At 39.7% G+C, this 23,040-nt stretch overlaps 1 protein-coding gene across 4 annotated transcripts in view; it reads left to right on the top strand.

The window, feature by feature from the left end:
• Positions 1 to 23,040, top strand: part of MACROD2 (mono-ADP ribosylhydrolase 2) — an 850,774-nt gene that overhangs the window by 594,872 nt on the left and 232,862 nt on the right. For all 4 annotated transcript variants that reach the window (XM_071422251.1, XM_071422242.1, XM_071422232.1 and 1 more), the window contains one exon: positions 3,581 to 3,654. In XM_071422251.1, coding sequence (XP_071278352.1) covers positions 3,581 to 3,654 — 74 coding nt within the window. The remainder of the gene's footprint in view (positions 1 to 3,580; positions 3,655 to 23,040) is intronic.

Here is a 23,040-nt window from a genome sequence, read left to right as displayed (position 1 = left end):
CAGCTGAGTTGAGATGAGGTGCACTTTATGTGATGGTAGCAAGATGCACACCCTGGTTCCTGCTGACTTAGAAGGTTTGCACCCCCTGTGCCATCAGCTGTGATGATGAAAGCTGTGCTGTGAAGGATGGCTTCTGAACTCAGAGGGGCTCCTGCTCATATCCAGGATTTTGCTGTACTTGAGGAGCTGGGATCCTGGTAATGGATGGCAAAATGCAGATGGTGGCAGTAAAATTGTCACTTGCTGAAGCAGCTCTTCAGGAAGCGGACATAGCCTGCCCTGATTTTTGGTATGGGTGGGTATGTTGCCAAGGTGTTTGCTGTGGCAGTGGGGGATGTAAAAACTCAGTCCAAGTTAAATACCTGTGTCTGTGGGTCGGTGCACTTCCCCACACACCTGTCCATGACATAAACCTGCCAACCCTCTCTTTTTCTCCAGGCAAATAAACACAGTGAAGTCCTGAACCTCATGGCCAATGTGTGCTTTTTTGTGCCCTCGTCCTTTTCAGTATTCTGGAGGAGCACTCACTGCAGTAACATGGCCCAGTGTCACTCATTACTTTACCTGTTTTATCTTTTGTGAAATTGAGCCTTTAGCCAGAATTGCCTGAGCTGCTGCTCCAGCAGTCAGTAAACTGTGAGGCACCTCGAGCTCATTTCTCTCAAGTAATTTGATTCCCACGTGCTTCCTGAGATTGCTTTTTCTCTGAAAGAGGGAAAGAGGGGATAGGGGTGCAGATGGGAGCAAACCAGAAATGTTATGGCAGGCAAATGTAAGCTAGAGATAAAAACAATGCAAAACTGTGTTTTAACAGATCCCATCTTGGTTTATCTTCCTTTAACCCAGTCCTATAAACAAAAATGTTTTTCTGTTTGAGAATCAGACACACAGGTGCAATGTTTGCAACAGGAGGCTAATTCCATCCTGCTTCTCAATATAGTCAATAAGATAATCCTTTCCATAAAATTTGCAGAAATGTGTGAAAAATGCTAATTAGATGATTCTTTTTGGGGGGTAGCTGATCATAAAAGGCTCTGATGGATTTCAACATATTTTCTGAAATCACATGCAGAATTCAAGGCTGTTTATTTAGGTTGCTGCACTGTTTCCTTTACATTGTGGTGACTTAGTAGTAATTGAAAACCAGTTTTCTAGATAAGGTTCTATTTAAGACTGGTTAGCATGGCAGCAGTTTCTAAACAGTGTACAATTTATGGAGAGATTCTATACAATACCCAGTGCTTTATCACCATTTTGGCCAGCTATCCTGCTGCAAGGGAGTGAAAAACAAGCCTGAAAAGTTAATCTTGCTGGAGGGAGAATTGTTCTGAAAATAAACCATTCAGTGCATAAACAATAGTATATCAGTTGTCTGAAATACACGTTTGTCCCTCTGCACGGTGTTCATTTTATGTCCAGGCAGAGCTACCACACTCAGCGTATGGAATTTCTGTGTGAAAAAGTCCCAGTTTGTCAGCTAGGATATTACTAATTTGAGCAGATGGTCTGCTTAGAGCTCTGTTATTTTATGTTATGAAAATGAGGCTGCTGGAAGTCCCCGCTCTGGGTTTCGTTAGTGGTCATTAGTTGGTGTCATGAGACATATGCCTTGATGACATCAGCAGCATTATTAAATGTTACAAGAATTTGTTTTCCCAGCAGCAGTGGAAGTATCCACAGTAACATTTGTAGGGTCTAAGCTAGTTTTCTATCTTGGACTTGGTAACTATATATTTTTTTTTAAATGTCAAAATATGCTTTATTGAGAAATGTATTCAAAGGACACACATGCTTGTAGTAAATTCCATGGACCTGGGTAAGGCCCCATGGAGAATCGAATAGTAGGAGCTGCTGAGACAGCAACATAAGTTCCTGTCTCCCTGACCCCCGCCCCAAAGCTTGTCTCTCTAACCCTATGGGCTATGATACTTAACCCTTACTATTGGTCAAATCTGGATCCCCCCTAACCCTATAAAAGGGGCATACTTTAGCCCATTCAACAGAAGCAGAGCTGCCACTGGACCCTTCACAGATTCCTTCAATAAAACCAGCGCTGTGGAACCGCCAGGAGCTCCCTCTCCTCTCTCGCCGTCTGCTGCAGCCTCAGCCAAGGGCACCCTACCAAGCAAGCTAAGAGCTGATATCCTAAGAGAATTTGCAATCGCTAAAGAGCTGATAATCACCCAGCTTGCTAAGGGGGTTAGCCTGCAGCATCGGCCTCGAGCTAGCCTAGCTTTGGGGCACCCTGTCTCCCTGAGGACTGGGCTCCCGGGCTATCTTGCACTGCTTGGTAATAAGGCCAGAATAGAGGCTTTATTATACGTGCTAAATGTTGGTATTATCCAAAATTGACTATTTTGCTTGTTTTTCTTGATGAATTGTTGTCATCTGTCAGTTCAGAAGAGTACACATGCTACTGGAGCAAATCTTTGCAGAGCCAATTTACAGGGAGTGATGTTTTGGGAATGTGATTCAGTGAAGGGATTTTGGTTTGGGTTGGTTTTTTCCTAATCTTGCGTTGCACAAAATCTGAAAAAAGGGTTAAAGAAAATATAAGCCAAAAAAGATGAGAATTTATATTTTTTTTTTCAGTATCTGTGTTTCAGCTTATGGTGCAAGGGTGATGTAAGAAAGGCTGTATCTACACAGCTGTATGCCAAATTTCATGACTCTTTCTAACCCTGTTGCTTGCTTGTCCACTGTGCCTGCAGCTCCACCTCTTCAAAGCCTGTTCTATTAATCTCACCTACTGAGAGAGATTCATGCAGCTTATGGGGTTTTATTTTTAAATCCTCACAGAAATGATTTGCTGCCCCCAAGTTAGGAATTTAAAGGAAAATTAAATTAAGGTGCCTAAGTAATGAAAGCATACACGGATTTGATAGGTAGAAACCATCAAAGCAAAAAGTCTGTATCCCTGGAAAGAGTTTTGTTATTGTTTAGTGCTGGGGGGAATTACTATTGCTAATGTATCATGAAACACAAGGTCTTAAGTTCATATGCTTATGCTTCATGAATTCTTTAATTTCCAAAGTTGTTTGTTATGATTCAGCTCATAAATTGTGAGAGATTTCCAAATCAAACATTTCTCTCTTTATAAGGCCTATGGCACTGGGGTCATAGTGTGGTATAGTTTTGCTGACAGATGGATTAAAAAAAGAAAACCTTGAGAAAGCCCTTATGCCTCAAGAAATGTCTGAATTTTTCTTGCTGCCATGAAATGTAAGCCCAGTATTTGTTACTGTGATATATGTGTTGAATGCTTGCCTGCCCAGTATGGTACATGTATAGCTCTCTATTGTTTCTTCTTCTCTTGAGCAGTGGACTTCTCTTAACCAGAGTCAAGGAAAAAAAAAAATCCAATAAAGCATTGTTGTGCCTATTTTCAATTTATTTAGCTGGGGGAAAATGTAACAGATGTTGCCTAAAACCTTTATACAAATCTGTGAATAAGGGAGTTGACCAACTGTAATTCCAAAATATTTTCAAGAATAGGAAGAAAAAAAGCCCAGATTTTTGTTTTCTTGTATATAAAAGAAATTATACCTTTTATGTATGTCCCATTTCTTCTCTTTTTTAGGTTTTCCAAATGAGCCTGCTGCTGTCATTGCCCTTAGCACTATTAAGGAATGGTTAAGCAAGAATCACAATGAGGTATGGAACAAATTTTTTTTTTTTTTTCAGATTTCTGTTTAAGGTTATGGTCTTTGACTCCAAAACTGTGAAAAGAGCAGACATAGGCTTGAGCCTTGAAGTCTTTTATTATTTAGTCTTAAGACCAGTGAAGTCAGGTCGGGACATTATAGCCAGGGGAAGATTTTTATATCTAAAAGCTATACTAGAGTTCAAAGGAAATACCTTTGTTTGGAACCATACTGTGCATTTTCTGTGCATTTCCTGTGCATTGTAATCTCTCCTGGCAAAGCAGAAGACTGTTCTCTTCCTAAGCTGTTTCTAAGTGTCGGAGTTTTTGGGTAATAATGAGGAGATTCTTGGAAAGGAAATGTGCATACCAGTTGTCAGTGGAAAGGGCCACCAAAGGTCAGTGGTGGGCCAGAGGTCACTTTTTACAGTAAAGGCCTGTAGGTTTCTATTTTATGTTTTCAGTAATTTTTTTGTTTACTTCTATTTAGTGTCACTAAATATGTTATTTCTTATTAGTACTGGTCATCTTCCAGTGGCAACATAATAGTGATTGTTTGTACAAGACGAAAAATGCTTTTAACAGAATGATCTGCATCTCTCCCCTTTTCAGTGTTTGTCTTTCTCTGTTCCTAGTGTTGGATTGGAGAAGTGCAGCAAAAAAGTGGCAAAACAAATAAAATCTTCATGTCCTAAAGTGACAGTCTGCCTGTTTCCTCATGACCATAGCCAGCAGATTTCAGACAGTTAAAGTTGGTTGGTATTTGGTCTGAAAACACTGAAATTCAGTGGAGAAGCATTGCATGCAAGGACATAATTAGTAATATTTTTCCTCTAGTATATACAGGGGGCCTATTTTTTCCCAAGGATCTGATATGTCAGGGTATGAATTTAGTGGGTTTATGTGGGGTTTTGTTTGTTTGTTTTTTTTTTTTTTGCCAAATTTGGATTGAAAGGAAATAATATGTTGAGATTTGAGTGGTACAGTTGAGGTTTTCAAACCTGGAGGTGCACTGAGGAGGGCATACCTGTTTGGACACTGATTCTTTGCAGCACTGAGTACTTGGTTGTTGTGGCTTTTGCTGCTGTTGCTTCCCACAGCTAGAAAGCTGAGCACTGAAGCAGGAGTTTTGGGTGGACAGACTTGATTAACACTATTAGGGCCTAAATCTCATCAGCTTACCTCTAAACTTATATTTCTGGGACCTTTTCTGTTGGTAATTTTAATCTTGATGTGTAAGGTTAAGACAAATATGTTTGTGGTGCTTACCATCTTGTAATTTCTCGTAGCTTCATTTTTACCTCATCATTTAAAAAATAGGCTAAAAGGTTTGGTTTTGTTTTCTGCTCCAGAAATAAGCTTTTCTTCCTCAAAAGCTGAGTCTGTATTTTATATGCACCTCCTGCCTTGCTCCTCACAAACTTCAATTTAACCACAGTACTTTTAAATAAGTAGCTGTTGTTTATAATATTTGGACAGTGAAAGGAGCCCAGGCTGTCCTTACTACAAAGCAATTATTTAAAGTTATCCTACTCATCTTACACCACAGTTTTGTTTTTTTTTTCAATTTGGACTATAGCTTGCATAGTTGTTGTCTTGAATGTGTTTTTCCTACCATCCTGAATCCCAGCGTTGCCAAGCTGAGGGCTCACTCTGTTTGATGCACTTGAAGACATACGGGTGGTGCAATTATTGCATATTACTGATGATGATGATGACTCAGAGCTGTTCCCCCAGAGTTTTGGTTGATTTTCAAAGGAAGGGGGAGTATTAGGTTTCTGTCAAGATACATTCTGAGGGTTTGGTTATCCACAGCTTTGTACTTTCTCACATGAAGCTTACTACCTTCCTAAGGTTTTTCCACCATCCATTGGCTTAAGTTTTAGATTATTGTATACTAGCATGTTTTACATGTTGTAAACAGGGCAGCAGCAAAATAAAGATACTTAATTTCATTGAGGACAGCAGTAACTTATGCAGGAAAAGGGATCTTTGGGAAGCATACCATTACTGGGTTTCTGTCATTTAATGCATATAGCAATGTGAGCATAGTTACCTGGTTTAAAAGAACTGTGCCAGGTGTCAGTCTGATCCATTTTATATTGTTATGGAACCACAGAATGTTTTGCACTGCAAGGAACCTTGAGGTGCATCTAATCCCAGCCCCTGCTGTGGGCAGGGATGCTGCCCACTATACCAGGCTGCTGAGGGCCCCGTCCATCCTGGCCTTGAACACTTCCAGGGACCTGTACACTCACTCTGTTGGATTACATTTTGAGTAGTAATATTATACATTACCCAAGCTTTTCCCCAAAGTAACTCGTCATACAGCAATGGAACTAAGGGACTTCCTGTGCTTTAATACAGTCTCCTCTTGTTGCACACAGCCATATGATATAGTCCTTTCTACAAAGTTCTGTCTCAAAGACAGATCAATTCCCACTACACCCACTGGATATTTAGATTCACATTTTCTAGTCTGGGAGCAAAACCTCTAATGATCTGGCATGAGGGCAGCTTTTCAGAGTGCTGTGTGCATCTCATTCCTGTTACCACTGAGCAAACCTGCTCTCTGGTACTGCCTGCACTGTCAGGATGAGTTGGTGTGTCCTGCTAACAGCCTCTCCTGAACAACAGAGGCCTCCTACACTTGGCTCTGCCAGAGTTAAACTAATCAAAGTCAGCTTCTTTCCCTCAACCTCTGTTCTGCAATCTGCCTGGCCTGTGAGAAGGTTCTGCTCCTTTAGTCCCAAAGGTGTCTGGCAGCCAGTCGTGCCCTTGGACCTAAGGTCTCAAACTCCTTGATTTTGGAATGTGAGTTGACTGATTGAATTCAAGAAGTTTTAGTGCAAGATAGAGAGCATGCTCACCAGGGAATCTGCCTCCATAGCAATTTAACTGGCAAAAACAGGTAGGTGAATAAGAAGGAAAGCTGACAAATTTCCAAGTCTTTTGTTGTGCTGTACATCAGCCATGTCTTGTCTGCCTTCCAGCAACCCAGGAATCTGTGACAAATTTGGGAAAGATAAAGGAATATTCTTGTTTTCACCTCTCTACCTTTCTGTATTACTTCTTCCCTTTGATGGTGTAATGAAGATATTTTAGGTATTGATATTAATTCCAAATATAAATAAAGCAGTTGCTGTATTCCTTAGTCAGCCCAGAGGCCTGAAAATGTAACTTGAATGACTTCTGCAAGCTGTGTTAGAGTCCTGCAAATTTCTCTGTCACAGTATTTAAAAGACAAGTGATTTGCATTTAATAAAAGGTTTTCTTATCCAAGCCCATGGTTGTGCTTGACCCCTCAGGTGTTTGTATAAAAACTTATTAGCATGCTTAACTCTGATGTCACTTAGATGAATGTCTCATTACCATGCAAATGGAGTTAGCTGCTTTCTGAGGTTAATTGTTACAAAGCAACAGAGAGGTACTTCTATTGTAATTTACTCAACACACAGCCACCATAGTCCAGCAGCCTAAAACTCAACTGCAAAAAGTTGGTCTGGGAAAAACAACCATATTTTAAGTAGTGGTTTGGACTCAGTTTTGTGCAGCAGCAGCACCCTTCTGCTCTTGAAATGAAGCCCTTAGTCAAACTAATCTCTGGCCATGCTTTACACCAAGGTTTGCTGACTTGCAGCCAGGGGGCAAATCTAGTTTAGAAGCTGGTAAATGGTGTTATGCTGTAAGTGTAGAAATCCCTTGGAGCAAACTCCCCAGTATGGCCTCAGTCAGCAGTAGTGGTTAATTTACTGCAGACCACCTAGGCTATCTCCTTAGCAGGCTGTGCTCACACTTTGCACAAAGTGCTCCAGAGGTTTAATAGAATTCTTCAGAGCACAAAATAGAACTGGAGTTCGCTCTTTAGGAAATTACAACCTGGGATTCATTTTAAAATGCACATTAAGCTTTTAAAACAGGTCAGAATATTTGTTTCTGGGATAATTTGGCAAGGTTTGAGGTGTTACTAGCTGATTTCCTGTATCTCAAAAACATTATGACAGCTTTAAGTACTGGACCCCCTACATTATTGGGGGTGATGGGGAAAGGGTTATCTTTGGATTTTTGTGGGAGATATCTAGAAATGTTTACAGTGATAAAAATTATCTACTTCTGCTTTGCTATGTTTCTCAAAAGGGTAAAAAATAAAAAGACCTCAGTGTGTGCCTTACCATACAATACCCTGACATGGAAAGCCTCAGGACTTTTTCACTGCTCGAGAAAAGGCTTTAATTTAACAGCACATTTAGTTCAAAGTATTGTTCTTTCTCTTGCACAATATCTCACAACATTTATTACACACCCTGGTAGAACAACTAGGAAGGTGCAATGGCAATGTGTGTCTGCCAGTGAAATAACTGATACAAATTAAAAGCACATAAATGAGAAATAAATAGACACATTCTGGATTCCTTTTCATTAGACTCATTGCTGAAGAGAGATTTTGTTTCTTATTTTGCCTGAAGTACACGAGACTTAGGTCCTCGTCTTTTAGCAGGTAGTTATAAATCATCCCACAGCCAAAAAAAAAAGTGAACATTTCCAGCAAAGCAGGATGAGCCAAATCCCAGTCCAGCTGAAATTAGTGGAACTCTGTTTTATAGGGGGTGGGGAGGTGGTCAGGATCACGTTTGCTGTACTCCTCCTGACAAAAATGTTCACGAGGAAGCCCCTGTTTCTCTAGTTAGGCACACTCCAAGATTGGTGTCCTGTACTTGTGCTTCCTTTTGTATTGTGCTCCATCCAAATACGGTGTGTGGGGGTATTTTCCACTGCTAAGGTAGCTAAAGGTAGGATATATCATGCACCCAAAATGGTGCTGGGTACTGGTGGCCAGTTTGGAGAGAGATATTGTGATGAGCAGCTGCTGCCTGGGAGGGCAGAGCAAAGGGAGCTCTCTATTGCACAAAGCGGGCTTGCCTGAAAGATCATTTAAATATTAATTTTATTGTATTTTTAATTTCTCTAACCCCCTTCTTTTTGTGGTCTCAGCAATCTAATTCTGGCTCTTCATTCTTCAGAGACAATTAAACAAAGTGGCATCTAGAGATGAGGTCTAGGCTTTATCTCTGCAGAAGGATGCCAATGGAGACAGCGTGTCTTGGAGAATGTTGCCTGATGCAGTTCCATTTAATGTAACCTCAGTTAGATTTCCCTAGGGCAGAGCAACTAACTTTCAACATGTATTCCAGAAAGGAGTGGAGTAGCTAGCTGGCAATATTTAATTAATGAAAGCCAGTATAAAAAAACCCCAAACATGTATATTAATGCAAACAACTCCCCTTAAGACAGCATGACTTTTACTTTTGCTTTGTTACTTTTCATGTTTACAGTTTTACAGTTGTCAACAAAACCATGTGAAATTTTGACAAAAATATACGTGTTTATGCCTAAGGCTGTATCTTTTAGTTTGGGCTTGCAGTGACATGTATTTATTGTAAGGAACATTTATTACTCAGAAATAAAGCTCTGAAAATGCAGGTTTCAATAGAAGCCACTGACAGATCCTCAAGGACAGTAAGGGTGCCGATAAAAATTCATCCGGCTATTTTGGTCGCTCTGATATGCCAGTATCACTTGATTAACATAATCTCCTCCCCTCCCCCAGCTCTGTTCTCTTGGGTAGGTTAAAAAATGATCTCCTTTCTATTTCTACATTCTAATTAGGTGGTAATCATATGCTGCTCTGATTGAAATGAAAATCAGCCATCATGCCACTGTCATCTTGCTGAAGTCGAGAAAAAAAAAATGCTTTTCAACTGCTACAAAATTTAAATGATTTGCTTGCTCTGTATAGCTGCTCTCTCACCAGGCTCAGAGAGATTCAGTGCTGTTCCCAAAGCCCAAATCTAACTATCATCCCTACAGACAATTCATTTTCTGAAATGATAAGGCAGCTGCCAAGGCAGCAATGCTTTTCTTCTGTGTTCTTCAGGCTGCTGTTTAGTTAGAGGGGTGATAAAGGGAAGCGGACAAAGCCTGTCTTTGTTACACATAATACTTTATTTATTAAGTTGAAAAGGTTTTGGTGTTTTTGCTGCAGCTACTGAGAGGCAGGCAGGATGTATCTCTCCTGGACAGAACTGTTAGAGCTCATGATGGCTGGGAATGTCCCAGGCCAATGTCCTTGGTGTGGTTTCTGAAATGCTCATTTGTAACTAAAATGAAACTGGGAGGAAGGATTTGGAGCCATGGCTTTCTGTCAATGCTTCCCTCTAAAATTTGTGGAGGATTGAGGAAATCCATGCAAAGTGTAGGTGTTTTTACTGAATACATCCTTGTAAAGGTTTGCCTAACCTTAGTGTACTGCATCAAAAACACCTTCAGTAACTCCACTGCAGCTAATGAGTGTCACTAATACAAAACAGAGCTCTGCATGGGTTCTTTTGTGTTTACAGCAGTTAACTATCTAATAATTGAAATTTGCCAAAGAATTTGTTCTTTTTATCCTTACAGTTTAATAGCAGTTGTGATAGCAGGAGCCTGGATAGCTTCAAAATTCTACAGGCGTGTAACTAAATTAACAAAATTGTCTGCTTCAAGGCTGAGATTTTGTTTTGTTTCTTTGATTTATTTTTTTTCCCTTGTGATTTCTGGGTGTTTGGAGGGGCCTGACAACTGTGGTGAGCAGTGAAAAAATACTTTAAAAAAAAGTAGAAACAGTGGCTTTATTTTCCTTCTTGTTACTTCTTAAATGACAAAAAACGATCAGGATAACATCCGGTTATTTCTATGCTGGCTTTCAGCCAGAAATCTGATAATTTCAACTGGCTCCTCAAATCAACACAATGCAGAAGAGGTCCAGCCTTCATTTTGGAAGGATTCAGTTATTGTTGCTGCACTTCTAGGGACTCTAAATCAGCTTGTGTTCCTCATCCTGTGTGTATGTAGGAATATGTAACTAAGGAATAACAATCCATGTAGCTCGAGTGAGATTCATGGATAAAACACTTCACAAGTAAAGGAGAAATTGCTGCAGCAATCTTTGTTTTGCTTCTGAGCTCTTCTCATTAGTAAATCTGTTGTGATTTATGTTTTGCTCTGCTTTGGTGTCTGAACTGTACCAGTGGGTTACAGCTGGATTTAGCAGGAGCTGCTCTGAGCTGGGGTAGAGGAGGGAGACGGTGGAGGTGGTTTTCCTTCTGCTCTGTGGAGGTTTGCAAGGAGGCTCCTATTGTGGGGAAATTCTCCTTTGGGAGACTCGTGGGAGAAGCTGCCTGCCAGGGGTGGGTCTGGCTGGCAGTCACCAGCAGACATGGACCAGGTGGAAGGGATGGGCAGCAGCTGCTGGCCAGGCTGCCTGCCCAGCCACAGTCCCCAGGGACAGGGATGGCACTGCTGGCACAAGGCAGGAGCACGGGCTTGTTTCTTGTTTCTGCTGGCACTTCCCTGGCATCCTGCACAGTGCAGGGTGGCGTCTTTGGGGGCTCTGTTCCCAACAAACTCACACGGCTGTTTTGCTTCTGGAAAGGTGCCGCTTTGGTTTGATTTAAATTCAGTTCTCTTGCCTGCCATTTTTCCCAAAACAGAATGTCCAGTGTGGAACATGAAGGTGAAATAATACTAAAATACAAAAAAAAATACATTAGGGGAGTCTTGTACTGAAGCAATCATTGGATCACCCTATGAAGATCCAAGCTGTTATGAAAGAAATAACTGTAAATAGAATATTTGGTTAGGTTTTATTCCACTTTCCCATCTAAGATCTGGCCAATTCCTATCATCATTTCCAACCACATCAGCCATCAACAGTAGGTCACAATCAAATATATACTGAAGGAAACCCACATGGATCCTTATAGCCAGAGTGCATTCCCTATGAGGAACAGAATGAGTTTATTGCTGCTAGGCTTCAGCATCTTGACATATAGTTTGAGATATATGATTCTGACATTTAATAGGTTAGGTGATATTGGCCACATACTTCATAGGTTCTGTATCCTACTGTATTCCTGGGAAGGTGAAAAATAGGTCTGTCTATTAAATAGGAAATGACAGAACAGATTGAGAAGAGCACTGTGGATGTGGAGAGCATTGACAATGAGGACCTGTGGAAAGATGGGAATGATGGCAGGCTTCCAAGATAAAATAACTGAAAATTAATACAGAACAAATTGCTTAAATTTACATGTGAGAACAGTTTAAGGGTGCATATGACCTTCCTACTTAGACTTCAGGACAGATTATGTGATTCTTTCATTTATTTGGGATTAATGAAAAATGGAAAATAAATTAGGTGAGCTATGAAATTCTTCACTTCCACAGGAATTGTAAGCAATGCTTCATGGAAAGAGTTTTTGAGCAAAGGCCATACAGAGACTTAGTCAGGTTTTCTTCTTACTTCTAACCTGATCTCCCATGAGATAAAAAATGAAAATTACCTTTTACAAGCATAGACTGTTTACAGCTACTAAATCTAAATAGAATTAATTTCTTGAAGCCTTATTTTCTTTTTACCTACATAATAAAGAAAAGGATGAATATACTTTGTGGCTAGTAAAATAAGTAGGAAACAACCAGTGGTTAGATGATAAATACTGGTGAGGGTGAAAGCAGAATTAAGTAGCTTTAAAAGCAATATAATTTTACAGTTGAGATGAAGGTTTCCATGGCACAGAGCACAGCTTTGACTTGCAGTTATGCCTTGTGAATAAAAAGGTCAGCGTTGGAATGTCTCTCTTATTTTCTGTCTTCATCCTGATTCAGTAGCACACTTTCATTCGGGAGTAAATTTACATTTACCAGAAGTGAATTTGGGATGCTTTTCTGAACCAGGAGTATTGAACTTCTCTCAGGTAGTATACTTGTCTCATCTTTGCTATTAGACCTAAGATATCACTTGGTAGGACTTCCCTGCTCTTTTTTAGGCTGAAAAGAAATACTAAGAATCAGCTGCTATATCTTCATCCACATGATCAGTGCTCAGTAAATCCAGGGGAATAGGTGTTTTTCTGATTTCTCCCCCTTGCAAGAAACTAGGGTCTTTCAGGAATCCATGTCTATATTTCCTAGATTTGATGATGTGTGAGGAAGGGCTTTTTCAAGTTCTGCATTCTTTTCTGGTTTCTTCCAGACAGCTTTTCCACACACTTAAAAGGTACTGCGCATTTAAACCCCAAGCCAGCTACATATTTTCAGGCTGGGGGAAGGGTTTTATCTGTAATTTTCAGCCTTTTCTGCTGGAAATTTCACCTTTCATTGAAAGCCCCTTTGGGTTTGCAATCTAACCGACAAGTTAGAAGACCTTAGTCTTCTATTTGCATATCGAAAATCTTATCCTTTAGTTTAGATGGTGGTGGATTGTTTTTATAGATAAAATGCATTCTATATTAATAATTTCATTTATTCTTTTCGCTTTTGCATTTTTTTTAAAAAGCACATGTCAAACGTCTTCTCCATGTGTGGAAATAAGTCTTTGAACTTGCACTGTTGCTTATTGTTATAGGAGTTGAGTGCTCAAACCTAAAACGAAACAAACTTATCACAGAGCACTTTGACTCCCTGACTTCAATCCTGATGCCTGTTGGATGATAACCTCTTCCCTGTGGACATTTAAACAAACATCTCCCTTTGGGGTTGCATATAATAATATATGATCTGTATGATGATAACCTCCTGTTGGGAAATGTTTCGGAAGGGACGATAGAAATGAAGTGCTTTAGTCCTGCTGACTGTGTTCCCTGTTAAAATCTCTCCCTACAGACGTCATATAAAGTTCATTAATATTTACAAAGCAAATATGTTTCCCTTCAGACAGCTGAGGTGCCACTGCCTTTGATTTTTGTTGGATTCTGTGAACTTTGATACAGTGTTCTATACCATAACTGCAATACCTCATTAATATGCATGCTTAGATTTGTAAAATATCCTAGACATTTCTTATCCAGCGTGATTTTTACAGGGCATATCATATGAGAATAAAATCTCATCTTAACTACAGGTTGCTTATGTGTGTATGCTGTCACTCAGACCCCTCAGATGAGGTCTGAGTCTTCATGGGAGTTTGGGAAATGCCTGGCATGCTCTTGGTACTGAATCGCTTATTAGCAAGGTGGAGTTGTGTATGTAAGAAATTGCTGTACTGCAAATTATCAAAGATACTTGTAATTCAGTGTTCTGAGTGTAAATCCAAAGAGTAAGCTTCTGTAGACTAACACTAGTCTTCAAAGCCTTCCTAAATTTTACCAGAGGTGGAATTTTTGCAGTGAAGGATTTTTTCCATCATGGTTGCTAACAAGAAAGGACGGGCATAAGGATCCCTAATCATGGAATCACAGAATGCTCTGAGTTGGAAGGGACACACAGGAATTGTCAGATCCAGCTAGGGTGGTAGTGTTAGTGTTTGTTGTAGGAGACAGAGAAAAAGCCTGAATTAGCTCCCACATTGAAAGCACAAGCATTTGCAAAAACCACAGAGGTTTATTTATCAGCACTCGTGGCAGAGTGAGCGTGGTGCTTCAGTTTCTGCAATGCTCTCTTTGAGACAGAGATGTCTTTGAGGGTCAATCCCATGACGTGCAATTTATAGCCATGGTACTCCAAAAATAAGTGTAGCTTGTATGATGCCTCCAAATAGCAGAAGCTGAGAGGGAAATGGCAACTATGAAATTTTTCTGAGATATTAAGAGAATGAAGAATTATAGGTATATAATACCACATAAAAATACTAATTCAATGTGAGATTGCCCAGTGAAATGGGATTTCCACCTGAATGATGAGTATCTTGTCTTTATTAGTGATTCATGGTCACCTTTTATTTTGTGTATTTAGGAAAAAGGGATCCTGCTGCTGTCAAATGAGCTAAGGCCTGGGGCAGATGTCTAGCTGTGGACAGCCATGGAGACCCCTGTAGGATTTTTCTCTGTGGCCTGGACTGGAAATAAGCAGGGGTAGGGAATTCTGACAGTGTCTCTTACCCAGAATATTGCCCGACCTTTAGAAATGAAGTGCAGAGAAGCTGTTTGATACAGATTTTCAGTTGAAAAAATATCTTAGTTGAAAGGGAGAGCTACCGTAGATCATGTGAGTGCACTGTTGGCCGGTGAGTTTTCTGAAGTGTGCTGGTGGAAAAAGTTGATCTTGGATGTCCAGCATATCCAAAGCAGTCACATGGAGTAAAAATGAATTGCTGATGCAGGGATCTGGCAGGTTGCAGTATGCACTGCTCTCCCCTCCTGTGTACTTCCTTTTCACTTTCTTCCTTTCAGCCGTCCCTGTTCTGCCCCCTGTGTGAGTGGTGAATGTGCCTATTTATATTTGGCTTTATTGCCTGGGCATTTAGCTGAGTGCTTTGGATCAGGATGTGGAAAACAAAGGCTGTGCCTCCTCTCTGGGTCTATCTCATGTGCTGCAGCTTTTGTTTTTAGGTAGGGATTTCAAGTCCAGCTGCTCCTTATCGACCCTGTGGGGAAATGGCAGGTTGAATCAATTATTTGACATGCACATTCTCTGTTGGCACAATTCTCCAGAGCCTTATAATGGCACAAATTATGATACTTGCTAGTGAAAAAAGAAAGTTACAATTCGGTATAGCAATTAATATGCAATTAAGAAGGCATTCTTTTTTCTTCCCAAGTATTTTTTTCCCAGCTATTTTTAGATTTGAATTGACTGAATAGTTAAAGAATTGCTTTTGGAAAGGAGGATTGTAATAGTATCTTTTTCCTGCATGAGCTTTGATTTTTCTTCCTGCAGGGACAGCAAGAAGCACAGACAGCTGTTATTCACAACAAAATTGAACATAAAATGCTATCAAACCATTTAATTTCTCTGAACTACAGTGCAGCAGTTTTATGTTTTAATGATGTATTGTTTTTTATTATACGTGGCATCGGTGTTCAAACTTAGATTTGTTTAGAAAAATAATAAGATTTGAAGGTAAATGGAGTGTATATCTGGAAACAATCTATGTCCAAGGCATTTTGTTATTTCCTTGCTGCCCAGGGTGGTGACACTGCCCAGCAGGATGAAACGAGGAGGAGGCTGAAGGGTGTTGGGCTGTGCATGGGTTGAGATGTCAGCACAATCTGGAATGACATTGTCTGGGAGGAGCAGAGCAGAGCAGTCCCAGCCCCTCTTTGGCCCAGGCAGCCCTGCTGAGGCTCCAGCACGGGTGTCAGTGTTTGTTATAGGAGGCAGAGAAAAAGCCTGAATTAGCTCCCACATTAAAACTGTGTGTCAGTTTGTGCCAGTGCCTGGAGCGCTCTGTGTGACGGTGACACGTTGTTGTCACTTTGGACCTGCTCTGGGACACTCAGGGCCACCAAGCAGCCCCAGTTCAGCTGCTCTGCCCCCTCAGACACCTACATTGTGTTTGACCTTGTGATGTACGAGCAGTAAAGACTATTTTATAATAGTCTCCAGAGCTGTCACGTCCCAGTTTTCAGCTAGATTAATTAGCACCCGTGTGAGTAATTCCGTACGTAGTCATTTTGAGCTGATGATTTTCTTCCAGATTATTTTCTTCTAAATGCTCTAGGAAGTGGTTTGGAAGAAATACTCAGTGGTTGATAAAGGTATTTATGCATGTGAAGCTGTAGATGGTGTGTATTTTATAAAGCTTTTTTCAAATGAAAATATATGACAAGTATAAGGTTTTGCTGGCTGGGTGGCCTCTGTGGGCTTTTGCTAAAAGAGGTCAGATTGGTTCTGTGAACTTAAAACCACAACTCTACTAATTAATGTGATAGGAAAATGTTAGGAAATACAATATAATTATTCACAGAACTGGGTCATAATTTCTTTGGCAGTTAGTTTTTGAGCATGTTGCCACACCACAATGCTTTCCATTAATAATAAAGACATTTTGGAGAAATAGTATTAGCAGCTGGTTGACTGTAGTTAATTGATATATTATTGTATTCCAGCACATTCTGTCAGGGACTGCTGTGAATGGCTTAAAGGCTTCTAGGGAGAAATAAAACCAAGATAACCAAGGAGAAGTTGTTTAACTTAATAGTTCTCAGGCTCTATATACCCTGATTCAAGGAGGCAAATTACTGAAATGCAGAGAGAATGTTGGTTTAGAAAATAATGATATAATGATTTAATAAACGTTGTCTGTGGGAATAGCACATCAGTTCTTGTAGGAGTAGGGTAACACAGTGGAGCTCCAGAGAGTTTTAAAACCTGAGTGAGTAAACAACATAAATCCATTTACTTATGGATTTAATCCAAGTGTCTTTGTCAAAATATGGAGTAATGAATTGACAAGCAGTTTAAGGAATTAACCCTTTATGCATGCTAATTACTGCCTTCCCCCCTCCCAAAATTGACAGAGCTTCAAATGAATGCATCTTTGTTTTCAGAGTGAGGACTAGAGAAGAGAGGCAGAGTGAAGCCCTGGAGAGCATTTAGCAAGTCATTCACCTTCAGATCACCAGTTCCAATCCAGACTATTTTTTCCACGTTAGAGAGCTTCCCAGCCTCAGTGCTAGTCTGGCCCCTGTAGAATGGAACTGAGAACATGGCTTTGGTCCCTTTTGTCCCTTGACATGACTCTAGTTGTACTGATGGACATTATGCATTGAAACAGTTTTATTCTGCAGTCATAGCACCCGGCTGGAGGTTTTGCTTTTCTCTCCAGAGCAGCTGGGATTAGGCTGCAGCAGCAGCCTCTGGTGTGGATAGTTGCAAATGTTCAGGGGTGTAAGAATGAATTTCTCCTTAGATGTGCTTATTGCAGGAAAGGGAAAGTGAGTACTTCAAAAGAACTGAGCTATTTGATCACAGAACATTTTATTGTACAGTTAATTATGTCAAATAGGCTGAACTGAGATAGGGCTCTTAGTGACTCTTTTGCTGTATGTATAATTAGATCTACAGAGCTGTTTCCTCAGCTGGTGTCAGGCTGCTTAGCTCTGTTTAAGTCAATTTGCATCAGCTCAGAAGCTGGACCCTGCTATTTATGGAACCATTGACTGTTTATTATACCAGAGTAACACACAGCCAAGTTCTGTACCCTAAGGAAATATAGGCCAAGATGTATAAAGTCAGAAAAATGGTGCCCTGTTCCCTTTTAAGTAGTGATGGGCTAATCTCAACCTTCAGCACTTTTATTTGGCACTTTTTAGAACTTAGAGCAATTGGATACAGAAGTAAAGAATTGCCTTGGTGTTTTGGGGATGGACTTGAAATTCAGAGGAAAACGTGTGGTGGGGGATTTTGGTCTTTGTAGCCTGTGCAGGTATGGAAAAGTTCTACTATTGAAAAAGATAGAAGCTCTCCATATTCAAGCTTCCAGATTCTGTTTTAAAAGATGACATTAAAAAAAAGCCAGCTTTCCCATGCTAACTGCATTTTAAGTTTGAAGCCAGTGTTACCCTGGTGCTTTCTACAGCTGAAAACACAGGTATCCCAAAAGAGTAGAACTCTCTGTATCAGTTAAATTATTTTAATACAGGTAATCTTTCAAATTGGGTTCAATCTGTTAATGGATATTTTTAGCTCTGTAGGCCTTAGAATGCCCAGTTTCTTACACTGTGCTTTTATGTTCATCATTGCTAGAAACAGGGTTAACAGATTAATTTAAAATACTGTAGAAAATGCCAGTGTCTAATATTGTGATTAATAAACTTACAGTCATTTACCTCAACTATTGCTTTGAAAAGATGTGTTCCCTCACACTAATTATTCCTGTATTGTCCTTATTTGCATCACAAGCATTTCACATCACAGGCATTTTGCTGTTCTTCATCTTAAATTATTAAATCCTTCTTGCTCATGCATGAATCTGGACAGCTGGATGCCACTAATGGGGCAGCTAGTGCTACCCAGTGGTCTATAATCAACATTCTGTTGCCACACATTAGCATCACACTGCATGCCTGAAAGGGCTAAGAAATTTGATTTGTAAAGCAACAGCTGATTAGGGATGATTAACAAAAAGAGGGTCATGGATATTGTGTAACACTGACTCTTGTCCTTTCAGAATCCAGCCTAGAATGGCATATCTGCTGTGTCAATGTGTACAAGAATAGATGAACCATTTTCCAAATGTTTTTATCACTAATAATTTCTCAAAGGCTGTTCAAAACCAAAAACATTTAATAGCATTTAAATGAAAACAAAGATGGAAGTTGTCATAAAGCCATGACAAAGGAAATTATGTCTGTTTTAAACAAAACATACCCATTCATTTTTTTGCAGCGTCAGTGGAACACAATATGCCATGTTAAATATATAAAAATATTACTAAATCTACCTTAAATGCCTTGGTAGATACCAGGGTCTTCCAGATACTGAGGCTGATTTGAAGACTGTAAAAAGAAGCAGTTCATTTTTGAAGGAGAGTGAGGTGCACTGGGAAACCCAAAATTGTACCAGGCACTCTTGGATGACTGCTGAAGAAAATAGACAATGGCTGCAGTGTAAACTGTTTATGCCTTCATGATAGTTCCCTGTCTTCAGTGTGCTTCTCTGTAAGCATCATCTGCACCTGCATGCAGGACTGTCTCTAGTTTGCAGTTTTGGATGGCAATGCTTTCCTTCATTGGAAAAAAAAAAAAAAAAAAAAAAAAAAACCAACAAAAAAACCAGTAACAACAAAGCCCAAAGAAAACCCCTCAGCACAGAAACTCACAAAATATTAACCCAAAAAACCAACCAAACAGAAAACCCCAATAAGAGCTGTGAATCCAACAGTTCTTCTTGGATATCTTTCCTCATTCCTCATCCTGAGGACCTCAGTGTATGTCTCTGCTAATCATGGAAGTGTTTAGGTTAAAAATCATCTTGTTCCACCTCCCTGCCACACTAGACCAGGCTGCTGAGAGCTCCATCCAACCTGCCCTTGAACACTTCCAGAGATGAAGCATTCCCCCCTTCTCCAGGCAGCCTGTTCCAGTGTCTCACCATCCTCACAGGGAAGAGTTTCTTCCTAATATCTAATCAGAACCTGCTCTATTTCAGTATGAAGCTGTTCCCCTTTGTCCTGTCACCCAGGCCCTTGTAAATCATCCCTCTCCATCCTCCTTGTAGGCTCCCTTCAGGTACTGAAGGCCACAGTAAGGTCACCCCAAATCCTTCTCTTTTCCAGGCTGGACAATCCCAATTCTCTCAGCCTTTGCTCCTAAGAGAGGTGTGCTCATGCTTTTCTAGTGCTGTTGCTGTCCAAGAGAGGAGAGAATTCTTTCTGATCCTGTTGTTAACCACCCTTGCTAAAGGGTGATTTTGAATGGGAAACACTGTTCATCTTAGTGCAGCCTAAATTCATCTATTGCCAGTGCTGGAAGAATCCTTCAACTGGAAATGCCCTTTGCTGTGGGATTTTCACAATATTCCCCTTATTTCAGATTCTTGGCCACCCCAACATTTGGCTTCAATTAGATGTCAGCAACAGTGGACAGAAAGTGGATGACATGGCATTTCCATGTTTCAGTAATGCTGAGTACAGATGTTGCCAGGAATTTTTTTGGACTTTTTTTATTCTTTTCTTTTTTTTTTTTTTACAAGAGGAAAAAGGGATGTGATGTAGTTGTCCAGGTTCCCATTTGAGAAAGGTTGGGAGGCAAAATTACAAAAAATATTTTGTAATAGTTATAATATTACACAGGAAGGGATACAGATTACGTGCTTCCTTCTGTCATACTTTCACTGGTAATTGCTAAAGCATAAAAAAAATTGTTTGTTTAAAAAATTGGGAAGAAAGTGAAATACTAATTGCTGCATTCTTGGTTACAAACCAGAAAGGGATGTGGGTTACAGAGCTGTTGGTGCACTCATGAGGTGCCTGTAGGCAGCAAAACCTGATGCAATCCCAGGGTACATAAATAGCCTTCTAATGTACAAACTGTTTCAGTTCGTCACTGCAGTGGACATTATTAAGACAATTATTTGATCCTTTGTGACTTGCCATTCTAATGTGCTGTTATATACATCAATCTAATCTAATGAATATGTTTTGAGGTACAATTTTCCTCTCTTCTTGCAAAAATGGTTTATTGCAGAAGGCAGCCTTTTTAAAGACTTGTCACTTCAGAGCTCTGGTGACAATAAATGCTTCGCTGTTCATTTACTGGCAGGTCACACAGTTAAAAACAAAAGCAATGCAGAAAGTGGCATGGGGAAAAATGGATTGTTTAGCTCTGTGCCTTGGCTGGTTCTATTTCTTTTCATTTTGCTTGAGTTCAAGTTGGGCTTATAACAGGATATTTTTTTTCAACTTGCAAAAGTTCAGAGGATGCCCGAACATATAAAATACAGTGCAAGGTCCAAGCAGAAATTTATTCATGACCCAAGTCTTTTGTTTATGTCTTATGATTTTGCTGATAGTATTTTTGCTAGCTGATTAGTCTGCAAATACCAATTCTACATCTATGTTCAAATGATTAGAGAAATGATAGTGGCAAACAGAAAATACTGTAAGTAATACTAAAATATTGTTAATGCTATGGCTTTTTTCCCCTTGTGAACTTCTTTATTTGTGTTTTCTGAGATCAGTGGCATCCAGCTAGAATACAGTAGATATAGATTTAGCTGTATTATAGCTCTACTCTCGGTGAGAATATGTCAATAGAGAAATCATAGGCTTGTTTAAAAAGGAACACTGATATTCACATCGGATAAAGACTCTTGGGGAGGGAGTCAGGGGTCTACAATGTTCATGAATTTGGATGAACACACAGATACATGTGTTTTTTATTCTGCTGAGCCTCTAGGTGATGTTTTTGAGTTTCTAAAGTCTGGTTATTGCCAAAATACCTACTAATTTTGCAGCTTAAGTGGAAAAATAAGAAATTGCAATTCACTATGTACACCATATGACAAAAACATAATGTTTAAGAGAAGGCAGCAGTAGGAAATGACATCAAAAGCTATTGTCTGGCATTCAGGATGTTAATAGCAATTTGTGTCTTTAGAGTGAGAATGGAAGGACACAAGGCATTGTTTATAATTGCAGTTATAAGCACAATAAAAATGACAACAGGCAGCCAGTTCATGGCAGCTCTGCCAACGTGCTCCACGCAGCAGCTCCTTGTATTGGCCAGCAGTTGTGATTCCAGAGGCATTTTGCCTTGGGGAGCAAACTCAGTGTATGAGCACTGATGCATTTATTTGCATGTGGCAGACCAGCAGTGACTGGCAGCTGTTGATAAAGATGCATCAGCCCCTGGTTCTGCTCTTCCTCACCAACACGGGCCTGAGCTGGGAATGGGCTCTTTATCTCTGCCACAAGCGTTGTCCTTGCCATACAGCCCTGCAAGACTGGGCTCTCCTTTCTTATTTTGTCAAACAGTGAAGAGATCCAATTATTTCCAGTGCTTGGGAGGCTGGTCTTCTGTACAAGCATTTAAAAAGGAAGAAAGCAGGTACCTATTAAAGGGCTCAATGGCTTTTTACTGTGTTTTTCTATACCTCCCTCTCCTTCCCCTCCACAGAAGTAAAGAAACAAAGCAGCAGCGTTCTGACATTTGTCATGGACATTAATTATACTATCTCTGCCTTCCAGAACTAGGATATCACAAGGAATGTATTAACAACTTTGGCTTTTTGCAAGCGGTACATTATTAATATAATTAAGTAGGAGTACAGGGTCAGCAAGTGAGGGGAAGGTACACATCAAGAGCGGTCTCTTGATTTTGGAATCAATATTTTGTTTCATAAAGCATCCCTTAATTACTTATGGGTAAATACATCTGAGGAGTGTGTATTAGCTATTTGTTTATCTCAGAACTTTGTTTTCTGGTCTAAGCACTGCAAGATCTTTCTTGAATTAAAGTTAATTCTGGGGAATGAACTGAATTGTTTAGTGCAAAATTATGAATTAGCATATTGATTCTGTATAATTCTGGGGGGTTTTTTGATGTAAGAGAAGATACCTTCAACATTTTGCAACATTAGCACTTGCATTATAAAAGCTTTAACAAATATCTCACATGTAAATAACCTAAATGCAATCTCCCTTTTGATGAGAGTCTAAATGAAATCCTCCTGTACTGTCATTACAACGGAAGGATGCTACAACAAACTGATAGTTATTTGGCCAGACAAATTTATATTTTAATTTGCATACTGTTTCTTCTGGAAGTGACACAGAAATATTTCTAGGAGATATCAGTTTAGAATCATACTTAGAAACTGAACCTTCCCTTGAAAAATCATGATATTGGATATGTGTCTTTGTGGATCATGAGAGATCTCTGAGAGATAATGACAGGGAGGCTATTTAAATTCAGATGTACCCAATCTACTTCTTGTAATAGAAAAGTAGTTTTTACCAAATAGTGGAAAAAATTGACTTTTACTGTGGATTAAAAATTATGATAGAAATATAATAAAAATGTATGAATATATGGTCAATAAAATATATTAAATAATAGTTTTGAAAAATATATGGAGACAAAACAAAAATTAAGATAGTTTCTCACCACTGAAACATTATTCCAGTGTCAGTGCTA

The sequence above is a fragment of the Agelaius tricolor genome, unplaced genomic scaffold (genome assembly GCF_023055355.1).
Source record: "Agelaius tricolor isolate 1412-34295 unplaced genomic scaffold, bAgeTri1.0.p SCAF_1, whole genome shotgun sequence".
In the NCBI taxonomy this organism is placed as follows: domain Eukaryota; kingdom Metazoa; phylum Chordata; class Aves; order Passeriformes; family Icteridae; genus Agelaius; species Agelaius tricolor.
This window is presented reverse-complemented; position numbering and strand designations above follow the sequence as displayed.